The 13,564-nt window shown below is 42.0% G+C and overlaps 1 protein-coding gene across 2 annotated transcripts in view; it reads left to right on the plus strand.

The window, feature by feature from the left end:
- Positions 1-13,564, plus strand: part of CIPC (CLOCK interacting pacemaker) — an 86,795-nt gene that overhangs the window by 19,736 nt on the left and 53,495 nt on the right. For both annotated transcript variants that reach the window (XM_078659949.1, XM_078659950.1), the window contains exon 2: positions 6,981-7,165. In XM_078659949.1, coding sequence (XP_078516075.1) covers positions 7,030-7,165 — 136 coding nt within the window. In that variant the 5' untranslated portion in view covers positions 6,981-7,029. The remainder of the gene's footprint in view (positions 1-6,980; positions 7,166-13,564) is intronic.

Here is a 13,564-nt window from a genome sequence, read left to right on the forward strand (position 1 = left end):
GGGCTGCCAGCACTTCCCTGGCAGTCTCTACGATAAGCATCATGTAGTCCCTGGAGCAGCGGTTGGAAATAAGCGCCCACCGCTCCAAGAACTGCCTGATTTCTACAAACAAGCCAGGTATGTTGCGCACTCTGAGGCCTATGGGAATGGTGCCAGCTCTCAGGTAATCCAACATGAATTGGGCATGTAGTTCCGTTCTTTTGCTCTTTTTCTTTAAATTCAATAACTTGGTCCAATCTCCATCTAGACCCTTAGGGATGGAAAATTGGGGGTTGGTGTTGGATGAGGTGCCTATCATTTTAGCGAAATCATCATCCGTGAATCCAAAGGTTTTGATGCTATCCATTCTGGAAATGGGGGAAGGGGAGGGATTTTTTGGGGGGGGCCCTTGGGTTAAATGGGGACTGGAATAATGGAATCACTGTAAATGAGTCACATTCATACACACTTGTGAAAACACTGAGGGGCTGCTCAAGCAGTCAGAGCCCGAGACCACGACCCCCACAGCACAGGGCTGTGAAGAAATTATAGAATAGAAGGGGGTTTTCATGGCCAGGTTTGAAGAGACCCACATTTTACAACAAATAGAATGGCAGGAGAATCTAGCATTATGACATCTTGATATTGTGGAAAGGTTCACAAGTGAGACTACATGAGTTTACTTCGAACACTCAATGATTGTCATACATCCATCAAATTCACATACACTATCAGTTCTGAGCAAATCAATTATCTTGATATATTGATATCAAGAAGTGGAGATACTTTAGTCACGAATTTGTTCAAGAAACCGACTGATAGGAATAATGCCTTGCATTTTGATAGTTTTCATCCGCATTCTTTGAAAAAACATTTGCCATTGTCTCAGTTTAATAGAGTTAGAAGGATTTGTTCTGATGAATGTCAGGGATTACAGGTAATTGAGAACATGCGTCAAGACTATGTACAAAGGGGTTATCCTAATAATGTATTAAACAATGCTAAAGAGAGAGCTTGTATTATGCAAAGGTCGAAATTGCTTGAGAAAGTACCCAAAGCATCAGCAAAGAGAGAAGTATGTGTATTGAAATTCTCTACTGTAGCAACTGCAATAAAAAATGTATTTTGAAACGGTGGGAATTGATGGAACAAGAGCCTGATTTTACACAAGTATTCACGGATAAACCTTTGTTTGCACATTCCAGATCTAAGAATCTGAAAGAGATACTTAAACAAGGCAAACAGGCTACGATTGATTTGGGACAAAAGGGGATGATGAAGTGTCATAATTGTGGTCATTGTGGGAATGTTTTAGTAGGAAACAAGTTTACACATCCACACACAGGCAAAGATATAATGTTGAAACACACCTCCGATTGTAACTCGGAGATGCTGGTGTATGCAATCAAATGCCCATGTGGGCTTGTATATGTTGGGCGGACAACGAGAAAAGTAAAGGTTCGCATGACAGAACATAAAAGTATGATAAGAACTGCTAATATGAAATCCTGTCTGGCTGTGCATTGGAAAGAACATGGTCATACTATACCACCGTTGAAATTTACAGTATTAGAGAGAGTGTTGGAATCAAGACATGTTGATGTTACCCGTTCATTGTCACAAATAGAAACTTATTGGAAACGGGCACTGAGAACACTCATACCCTATGGGCTCAATGATAAGATTGAGATGTCATGTTTTTTATAATCTGTCACTTGTATGAAGCACATTATGTTTTCTACTGTAATTGCATTGATACATTTACACATGCGGTTTTTCAAGCTCACAAAATATCTAGGTGAACACACATGAGTTTAGGTGAGCATTTAGTTCATATCCGCATTATTAGACATATTCGAGTTGGATCCTTGATCATCAATGGTTTATATCTAGAATAACATTTGCTTGAACTAACACACTTACTTGGGTATTATTATTATTATTATTATTATTATACGTAGGTGAGAGGGGTAGTTTAATATCATTATTTATTAGGTATTATTATGTGGTTTCGTTTCCATATTTGGTTTCGTTTCTATTTGGTTTATTTTAGGTTCACATATCCGAAATACTGACTATACTGATATGGAGGTGGCCATTTTGAAGCAGTAAGATTCGGAACATTGAGTCCGTCATTGGTTTTCATTGTTGAGCTAGTGAAATAGTAGGGGGACTAAGTAGGCAGCGCGTACACGTTTTTCGTGTTTCGAGCAAGCGCGTAAGGAGGAAGTGGTGAGGAGAACGCCGAGAGGAGGAAGATTGGATCTTTGGTTTTTGAATCACGGTAGGTTTATGACATAGATGTACACGGAGCACAACAAGTATTTTTGATTGATAAGCATAGTATAGGTAGTTTACTTGGTTTTCCGGTTTTGCTTTTTATAGAGGCTCAACACTACACGTTTTACACAGAGATACGGCGGTCACACAGGAGGGCTCGAACTCGGTTTGTGAGGTACCAGAGTGAAATAGTTAGTTGTTGAAGATGGATATGATTTATTTCTAAGAGATTTATTCCTAGAGGTTTGTTTTCAATTTTGATTTGAATTTTTGGCTTTCTCACACAGAGTGATTTGAAGGTGTCTGAAACGTGTGTTTCAGACATTATTTGTATAAAGGCAAGGTAGGGAGTGCATTTGTTGTTTAAGCATGATATAATCATTGGGAGTTAAGGTACACACACAGTTCAGTGTATTCACTAGGCACATGTGGAGATTTTTGTTATGGTGTTTTGTGAGCATGACAAACACTTATTCACTAGCATGATGTAACCGGTTTGGTTTATCTCTTGTTTCGTTGTACACTAGTTAATTTCTTCAAATGAACGACTTATTAGTCATAGATTATATTTGTTATTTGCAGTTATTCCCCTGATGAAGGTCGATACCGAAATGCATTGGGTGTTGCCAGGGATATTGCCAATATTATCACGCAAGAACTGTTCCTAATTTTTTGACATCGTGAATTAAGAAGAATAAAAGACAAAGATACAATGCGAAATGTCTCATGTTTATGAATGACTATGACGTTGGATTTTTTCTAGTGTGTATACACAGATAAATGTTACATTCTTTTGGATTATTCATGAATATTTTTTGAAAACGTTTGAAATATTGTATTTTACTAAAAACATAGAGCACCTGAGGGGCTAGTGAACAGTGCGTCCCATTATACAGTTTCTGTTGTTTTTGATTTGTATGCTTCACTTGACTAGAGCTGGTCAAGATATGGGACTGCACCAATTATAAATGTGAATATGAGAACTTAAGTTTTGATTATATAGATAAAAATATAGATAAAAAGGAGTGCAGGTTATCATAATAATCTTTTTAGCCATCTAGGGATAGCCATTCCCCAGACATTACAGGTGATAACGTTTGTAAGGACGTTTTGCAGTGGGCGCATTGTCATAGTGCGAATCTGAGACAACCCATACCCCCCTCCGCCATGCCCCGCTTGGCCTGCAGGATCTACTTCTTGAGCACGGATGTCTACCTCCAATTGTGTGTCATGGGTAGTCAGGGAAACACATTTATAAACCAGCCACTCCCAGGCATACAACGGGGACCTACAAAGAATGTGTTGGTGTTGTCCACAATCCGCAGTTTGGCCATGAAAACGAGAATATTTCAGTCCCATTTGATGCATCTTTTGTTTAACTGGCATGAATGATGCACTAAGAAGTGAACCTCTACAATATAGTCAGTGTAGATGTTCACCAATTCACTTTCAACCCGCCAGGGGCCCTCGGTTCTTGCGACTTGAAGGATGTGGTCACGATCCCATTAGTTATAAAGGCACGCCACCACAGGCCGAGACGGGTACTGTATGGTCTCTTTCTTCTCAAAAGACAATAGCTTGTTTACTGCCCAGTACCTCATGAAGAAGCCAGTTTTTCAGGAGCAGTTCCATGTTTGGGCCTATTGGTTCCCTCCGGTAGACCAACCAGCTGAATGTTATTCTGGCATGATGGCCCGCAGCATCCTCGGCTCTCTCGCAGTTGGGAGACTTCTGCTTGTAGTGCTTTAATGCGGGACTGCATCTCTGTCAGTGTGGGGCACACTCCCGCTAGAGTAGATTCATTTGCCTCCACCCTTTCACTGAGGTGAGCTGGGTCAGCTCACGAGAGGCCCTTATCAATACCCAGCGCATCTAATTTAGACTCCAAGGTGGTTTTCACGTCTTTTTTGGCCCGCAGTAGCTCATCGAAGTGGTCCCTCTGTCTGTCGGGTGGTGGGAGAGGCGCCCCACACTAGGCACATTTGGAAGAAAGGAGATAGGCAGTAGTCACCTCCCTGGTCCACACCACCTTTAGCAGGTTGTTGCTTTACCATCTCCTTGTTACCAGTGAGCAGGTGGAGTGAGGACTGTCCACACCGTGGCAACAGGAGGGTGCCACAGCAAGTCTGGTAGTCCAAGGTTGTTTGTTGTGCACCGAGGTTGCTGTGAAGCAGGGGCGTGTCCCCATCAGCCTCCTGCTTTTTCCCCGCCCAGCATATTGAAAGACGTGAGGTTGGGAGGAGGGGCTGCGGGTGGAACCCCAGCCAGCCATGAAAAGCACTGCAGAGGCAGGTGGGTTCCCCACAGTGTCCGTGAAGGACCCTCACGTCTTTTGGTCTGCTCTGGGTCCATACAATGGTTTGTGGGGGGAAGCAATGCTTGCTGCACTATCCCACCAAGTGGACTGAGGCTAAAATCTGGAGCTCAGGTGATCCTTGTGCAGTGTAAGGGGCGTTGCTCCCCCTAACCTTCCCCAGTCAGCCAGTGAAGGGTGGCCCCGTGCTGCAGCTCCACTAAGGCTGCTACAGATAGTGCCCAGGCAGGCATGTGGGGCTGATCACCACAGTCTGGTCACTGGCATCCATTGCTCAGATGGCCCTGGTGCGTCCTCCCTGCTCGAATACCAGTCCACAAAACGAGAGCCTCACTATGGGTACACCTGCTGCCAACAGTCTCTGGGGTGAGCGCTGGGAGTCAGGCCCTCTCTTTCCAGTTGCCCTGCGTTTCTCTCCCCTACTGAAGTAGTAGCTCGCAAGGAAGAGGTGGCTCAATATGTTGCTGAGGCGCAAGGGAGAGGCTGTTCTTGTGGTGTTGCTCGGGTCCAAACAGCAAAGGGTCGCCTCTCTGATTCCCCAGTCTCTTGGTGCTGCAGCCAGGCATCCGCGTTCGGCGTTGTTGGTGAACATGCTGGGTTAGTAAGGAAAGCATTCCGGAGAGTGTGCTGCGTGTAGGCCCCACCTCTCATGGGCTGGGTGTGTTACTCTAGTCTAGGCCATCACCTCTGGCCTGGATGGGCCACAGCCCATGGACAATCAGCACTCTGTTGGAAGCACCCCAGGCAGTGCTTCGCTCAGTGTAGCCTGGTCAAGAGCCTGTGGCGACCGCTACTGCCCTCCACGCAGAGCGAGTCATGAGGACGGTGTCAGGATGGCTTGTGGTATGGAGCTCCTTCACTACACATCCGCTCTGGTAGCTATCTTGGCCATGCTTCTTTTGTTTAATGATATATATATATATATATATATATATATATATATATATATATATATATATATATATATATATATATTAATAAATAGTATAATTTTAAATAAGAAACTTATTCGAAAATTCAATATTGTAAATGGTTGTTAAAACAAAAGTAATTTGTATTCTGTTCATAACCTTCATTACATTTAAATACATTTTTATTGTAGGTGCTATGTTTTGATTTTTCTTAAAAATATTTATAAATTAGTTTAACATTAATTATTGAATATACGTGTAATGTGCCGTTCCATTTTATTTATAGTTTTAGAGTTACTATAACTATTTTAAATAGTTTAACTTTAATTTTTAAAAGGTTTAATAAACGTTTTAGAATTTCCCTATACTTTCCAAGCCTTGGAGAAGTAGGTCTACGCCTATGTGTGAAAAGTTACAAGTAGTAATTTAACACTCATACCTACTGGTGTAGGAGGCGCTACCAGATGGTGAACACATGTACGTCTTCACCTGGGAGTACTTTTAAACTCCGAAATGGTGAATAATAATTTTAAAAGTTTTGCTTTGGTTTGCAGATACTTTAGGTTAGAGGAAAAGTTCATATTTCTGAGTCTCATAATCATCACTAGTGTGAATTTGCATGTATAAATGAGATTTGCCACACAGAGTTGTGGTGTAATTACCCTGTGAGGAAATTTGCTTTCATGCTTGGCTTAGTTGAGCGTTCAAAGCTCTGTCCAATTGTAAGAGTTGGTGAGCATCTACAAACTGCACGTTGTTGGGTGAATATGATGGATAGGGAGCAGCCCCAACATTGTTGGAAGTGTTGGTCAAAGGGCATAATTGCAGGGAAAAATGTTCTCCCTATGGAAACAAAAAATTACACCGCTCAAATGCTCTTTCACCTATGTTTGCTTATGTGTAAATGGTTTTGCGTATTTGAGTACGTGTGTGCAGTTGCGAAACTCTCAGCATCTGTGAATCCTTTTTGGAATTCTTTTTTTAATTATATTAATGCAAGGAATTTATTCATTTAAGAGTAAGTCTACTTGTGTATATTTCTGACTTTCCACCATTTGTGAATCTCGCCCATAAAGCAGAGCGAACCTTGTTCTGTACATAGTGGTGCCATGGCCACCGAACGGCTGCGTTACATTGTTCAGTCTTACATGCTCCCGGCCTGCTGCGGACACACCGATTGAATGGTGTTTTTTGTTTCATGATCATTTCCTGCTCTCAGATCTTGTTTTGGTGAACCAAGCCCTCTCATAGCTCATGCACACTGTTGGATGTTGTTATGCGCTAATAGGTTTTCAGAACATGTGCCTTTGAGCACACGTGACCGGAGACAAAGCCGCACAGTGAAACCACAAGAAGGGCTTAGATGTAACCAAATATTCCTATGTCTGTGTGGCTCACCTCTTGATTTGCACTTCATGACCTCCCAGCCACTCACCTGGGCTCATTCAAGTACTCCATTTTCGCACTAATCAATGATATCATTTTCTTTTTCAAAGCCATCCTGAGGATGTGAGCTGCTTGTCTAAGGTGTTTTTCCACTGAGTCATGGAGGGGGAGCAACTCTCCGCGGGAGCCCATAAAAGTCCAAAGAGCAGGCTGAGCAGGCTTCCAGAGATGAAGCAGCGAGCACTTTATCTTGGAATGGCAACTGCTGAATCAGATAAGGACTCTGGGTTTTCAGGTTAATGAAGCTAAACCAATACATATGTGTTTCTTCATGTTCACCGGTACCATTTGTTGTATTTGGGGGGGGCCGATGTGGGGTATTCGGTGTATTTCTGTTTTGTTGAAGAGGTGGTTGTCGTGTTTGATCAGTCCCCCCATCTGAGTTAATGCTATTTTCAGAGTCTCCACTGTTTTGTTTGAGTTCTGCAAAATAATTCTTAGACGGATAAATGCAAACATTTGAACATTGTCTAAGTTCAGAAGTACATCTTTTATACACAGGAACTACCTTTATCCTATTTAAAATGACTTTCCATAAAGAATCCATCGGCTATATGAGATGAATTCAGCTAACCTGTTACTGGGCTCCCTGGATCCTGTTTCTAGAGTAATTTACCTGCATTTTCTCGTCTACCCTGGTACCTAGAACATGTGTCCACTGGTGTGTGAGTCTGCTGATGTACCTTTGTGGAAAGAGAAGTGTCTCAGTCATGGGCACTCACAAACATTTTCCTAGGGGCCACAGAGTATGGTATATGGTGTGACCGAAGACTACACTTATACCTGCAGGGTGGCGGTCGGGAGAAATGGGGGTTGTAAGGTGGGTGTAGGGGAAGCGAAGCAAGTACATGTAGTGGCTGAATTGCACAATGCAAAACCAGAAAACCTGAGATCAATCCCGGCTTCCCTACTTGGCCAACCTGTGTGATCTTAGGCAAATGCTTTTCCCCCCCACAGTTTGCCTCCTTTTCATTTGTTTGATTTAATAAACTATAATGTTGTCCATTTATAATCGCGACCCAGACCACTCAGAGAGCGCACATGACCACTGACTAACCTCTTAGTTCATTGTTGTCAGGGTCGGTGAAAGCATTAATGTTTCAAAAATTCATGCATGAAAACATTCATCTAAAAAAATTAAATAAAAATACCTCAATGTATTAATATCATTGCATGTACTAAGGTGAAACGGTTCTGAATGTCAATGAAATGCATGCTTTTGAGTTTTGAAGAAACTATCATATTTTTACACTTGATAAATTGTTTTTATATGGAGTTTAAGAGCACTAGATATGGTTTCAGTATGCACATCTCTTTTTAAAATGCAAGCACAATGCCTGATTTAGGTATTTTATACATTGTTCTGCTGAATATCCTCCAGGCGACAGACTAGTCCGGACATATTTCCCCCCAGCAAAGCGCTCCACTGTTGCCATGTGGTGCCATTGGGTTTTAGCTGGGACTCCGTCTGCTGGATGTGAATACATTTGGGTATTAGGCAGCAATTGACACTTTGGTGTTTTCCTGTTATCATTGTGCTCCTGAGTGGTTTACTGAAGAAATTCCTCAGCTTTCGAGAGTGACTAGGTCAAATGTCTCCTTAGATTTCGGGGTTTAATCACTGTTTTAGATACCTCAAGAAGATGCCCTTGTCAGACCCACATGGCATCTGCATGTGCAGTCTTAGATCTAGTCACGATCCCTTGGCCTGAGAATCACGTTCCTTTACGCACAGGCAGTCAATGAGTGGGAATCCAAGCTATTTTTCATCAGAGCCCTCGGGGACCAGCCAAAGTGTTTCCACTTTTCCTTCAGGTAAGTCTCCTGAACTGGAAAGCTTTTCTAAATGATGTCCCACCTACATCAGTGGGTACTGTCCTAAAGGTTTACAAAATGGAAGGTAGGTCGTCCACCTCACCACCCTGTGTAGAAAGTAATTTGACATGGTCCTGAAGAATTGCCTCTGATCCACCAGACACCACAGGTAAGAAACATGTTCTACTCTTGAGAGTAAAGCGCAGTTACTGAGATACATTGTTCTTAGATAGCCGCCACTTCACAGTTTTATTCAGGCAGACAGCCTAGCAGAGTAAAGGTACTTTTAGGACTAACTGACCGGTTTCATTCACTTCCTTTCACCACATCTACACTTTCCAGACCCTTCACCCCCACTGCACCAAACGGCAGGAACAAAAGATCTCCGCTAAAGAGGCCCTCATTGGGTGCCCGTCGGGTATTGCAGCGCCGACCCGACGAGAAGCAGACCCAATGATGAAGCATGACACCTAGCTGGCTGGGTGTGTGAGGGTCCTAGTTCCAAAGGGAGGAATCCCCCTCCCGCCCTTTTCTGTGGGACATTTCTGTCTCCACGAGAAATTAGTGTGTATCTCTTACTCCTTGTCCCCTTACCCCTATAGGAACTGCATACCCTCTTCTCTGATTATTGTCCCGGGCATGTATGCTGGACCTAGTAAAAGCCCTTCTGTCCCCTTCTTTGATATACACATCACTGTTTGTCAGCTTTTAGCCGCTGATGCTTCCTGTTTAGAACAAACCCAGATGCCTTTATTTTGACAGGGTCATAAGAAGGGGAGAGAGGTCAAACATGCTGTAACCTCCTGCCCAACCGATTTTTCAGAATTGATGGACCAAATCTTGTTAATCGAACAAAGACTTCAGGAGAAAAGGTTTAAGAGATGAAAATCTTGAACTCTTCAGGGGCACTGAACCATTTTCAGACTGCTATGTCCGCACAAGAGGAGCCTAAGCAATTTATTGTTGCCAGGGAACCCTTAATAGAATCTAAGCACTGAATGTGCGCAGCTGACCTTTGTTTGTATTGTGCTCACTCAGGGCACGGAGTTAAAGATTATACAGTAAGACCAGGCCGGGTTCTGGAGAAAAACACAAGTAATGCCGTATATAAGTTGAGAAAAGGACGAGTAACACTTAAATCCTTGCCTAGTGGTTCCAATTCCTCCAAAAGTTCAGAATCCCAGAATTTCATTCTTCAGAATCCGCTTTGCCTTGGGTATAGAGAGGCTATATCAGGGTCAGTGATGTAGGACTATGTCCCTAAGGCTCCATACATAGTTGTAAATTGGGCTCAAAGATTGCAGATTTCCACTTGTAAAAAGACACTCCAGAGCAAGTCTCCTACAACTCTCGACGATAAAAGATCTAATGACCATACTGCTACAAGTCATTTTAGACAATCATAAGTCTGTGGTAGCCTTTGATTTTTATAGCGTCACCCAACTGTATAATGATATTTGGCCTTAAATTGTTGGAGCAACATAATCCCATTATTTTGGCCACTTAGACTATCTCATTGTCCTCACGATTTTGCAGAGACCCCTGGTACTCTGGTGAAACTCATTGGATGCAAATGGAAGAAAATTCGAATGAGTCAATATCCAATCCTATAATAACATCTATATCGTCTATACTTTGGCGTTATCATAAATTCCTAGATGCCTTTCAGAAGCCAACTTCAGTCTCCGTACTCTCCCAAAGGAATCCTGACTGTGCTAGTCGAAGTGTGCAAGGAGCCATTATATCCAATGGAAGAGTTCACTCTTTATCAGACTTAATAATGAAAGATCTCAAGCATTTTTAGAAGAAAATATTTAGAAAGGGTTAGTTGTGCGCTCTAGCTCTCTCTCTCTGGGGCATCTGTTTTTTGTGCCCAAAAAGTGTAAAAAACATAGGCCTATTGATGTCTAAAAAAGGTAACCATAAGGGACGTTATCCACTCCCTCTCATTAAAGAGATCTTTGAGTCAATGGAGGGAGCCACATGTTTTTTAGTAAGCTAGGTCTCCGTGGGGGTTACCGCTGCTCCAAGTCATAGAGATGGATGAGTGGAAAAGGGGCTTTTTTTAATCCTTTTTTTAGCTGCTATGAATATTGAGTAATGAATGCTCTCTGGGCTATGCAATGCCCCAACCTTCTTTCAAAGGTTGTCAACTGCTTATTTTGTGATGTTCTAAATCTATATGCAATATAGATGTTTTGGTTTACTTGGATGACATCTTGATTCCTTCTAAGACTCCACTTGAACATCAAAGGCATGTTAGTGCGATACAGAATTTCCCCTGACAGATCCATCATTCATGCAAGCCTGAAGAGTGCAAGTTTGAAAGGCAAAAAGTTGAGTATTTGCGGTATTGAGTTTCTGGTCAAGGGTTGTCTGTGGATAGAAACAATATCTCTGCTATTCTTGATGGTCCTTCATTGAAGTCCTTCAAAGAAAATCAGTTTTTTGGGGTCTAGTCAATTTCTACCACCAATTTGTCTGAGATTGTGCAAGTGTACTCCTCCTATTTCCCAAACTCAAAAGAGAATTTGTCAAAAAGATTTCAGTGGACTGAAAGATCAAAGGGAGCTTTTCAAAATTGAAGAAAATGCCTTTACTCATGCACCCCTTTTTAGGCGACCCATCACAAGAGTTATTTGTAGAGACTGATGCCTCATAGAAGGCAATTTGAGCAGCTTTATTACAGTTAGTATGCGAAGATATGTTGGAACATCCAATTTTCTACCGATCCTGTGTTTTACATCTTTGTGAGCAAAGGTACTCTTTACTACTTACTCTATGGCAAATGTTTGCAGTGAAGCATGTCCTAACAGTATGGAGACTTCTTTTAATGGAAGCAGCAGAGCCATTTGAAGTCTTAACTGATAACAGGAATCTGAAGGTCTTTCAAAATATACAATGTAGGAGTAGCTGGCAAGCTTTTTGAGCCTTTTTTTTTTTTTTTTTTTGCGGTATGATTTCTATGTAACTTAACATTCCTAGCGCTCAAAATCTGTAAGCAGATACCCCGTCTTGACAATATTCTTTCTTGGCAAATTCAAAGGCCCCTGCCCTTGGGTATTCAGTTTAGGTCCATCCTTTCTACGGTGGCTTTGAAGGTCCCAAACCCAGCTATCACAGGAGGATTTTAACGCCTTTATAAAATCAATTACTATCATGCCAAACTTTTTTTTTTTTTAACAGGCTCTATTTATCCCTTCTAAAGAAATACAGACTGAAGTCTTGAAGGAGTCCTGACTCAATGACGCAGTGACCGAGAATTGAGTTAAATGTATGCTAGATCTAGTTTAAAGTACTTTTTGGTGAACTTTACATCAAATCCTGGCCTATTTGTGTCCAAGCAAAGATCCGCCATGACTGAAATAATTGCTTCCACCACCAGTTTCACCTGGAACACAATTTAAACTTATTGTTGATTTGCACCCTCTATCGTATTCGCATTAGATGGGTTTTCCAAGCTGGCACATTTTTAACATTTTGGTGTCTTTTGCAACCAGTTAGGCAAACAATTCTTAACTGACATTTTCCGAATACATGGCCTGCCTGATAGTATAACCTTTTCCATGCATCGGGCGGCCATCCGACGTCAGGGTGGGCGTGTGCAGAGGACAGCCGCTGGCCGTCCAAACTGCGCGTGCGTCATTTTTTTCCTCACCGCTGCGGAATGTCCGCCACAGTGAAGCAGATGGTGTCTGTCAGAGGCTCCCAATACATCTTACTGTTGACATTCTGCCTATACAAACATAGGTGTACCTTGCCACATGTGCACACCCTTGCAAAATGGCCACGTTTACCACATGTTCAATAGCATTATGGACTTAAACATTCAGGCTACTGGACTGGTACCCCCGGCTGACACACTTGTAGTACTTTGGTTGTTGATCTTTCCCTAGATTTGGTTTCACGTTTCCCACACTAGCTCTCTCAATCCTCTAGTTCACCTTTGAACTCGAACACACACTCCAGCATGTGTGTCCTCTGGGTGAGGACCGTGGACAGGTTAAGAGATTGTGTTATCCATTAGAGGTCGCAGTGGGCAGAGGCCCGGAGGAAGCCTGCCAACTTAAAGGACTATTGTTTATGGAACCAGGAATATTGGTGGGTTTACTGTGGTTGGTACAAATGTTCCCGAAGTGTGTTATGTTGTCCCAGTCCTAAAATGTACAATGTCTCTATATTTAGATCATACTTGCTATGTCCCTTGGCATTTGTCATTTTTCTTTGTATGCAGGGTTTGTTGCTGATCATTCGTGGTACACTTATTTTTTTCCTTTAGCGTTCATTGTAATGGTAAAAGATGTCAATTGAGTCTTACTCTGCTAGTATTATGTATCATGTCACTGTATTTTTAGTTGAGCTGAGACTTTCTCTCGTACCAGTTTTATTGAGGTGAAAAGCAAGACTTTTCCCTAGGTAAACTGAACATGACTCTCCATCAAGGGTAGTTCCAACAGCTTATTTGTTTTTTTAAGTTAAACTTGTGTACAGATTTAAGTAGTGCATTAAACAACTCATTTCCCAGAGGCCTTTCAGGCTTATTTTTGTAGTTCTAAATGACCTGATCCTCGTTCCAGACACTTAAATAAATATTGGGATTATGCTGATGGAGGACATAGAGAGGCATTTAACTACTACATTGTAAATACACTGCCTTGCTGTATGCAATAATTTACCAGATTTTTTAAAACCGCTTTTATTATGCTTTTTAAGTTAAAACACAACTGTTCATCATTGGTAATAAAATGGCAACATCACTAACGACCTCGGTGTTATCCGAAAACAGGTTCCATCGTTCTTTCAGTCTGTTCAGGCATTC

This window comes from Lissotriton helveticus, chromosome 9 (genome assembly GCF_964261635.1).
Source record: "Lissotriton helveticus chromosome 9, aLisHel1.1, whole genome shotgun sequence".
Lineage (NCBI taxonomy): Eukaryota > Metazoa > Chordata > Amphibia > Caudata > Salamandridae > Lissotriton > Lissotriton helveticus.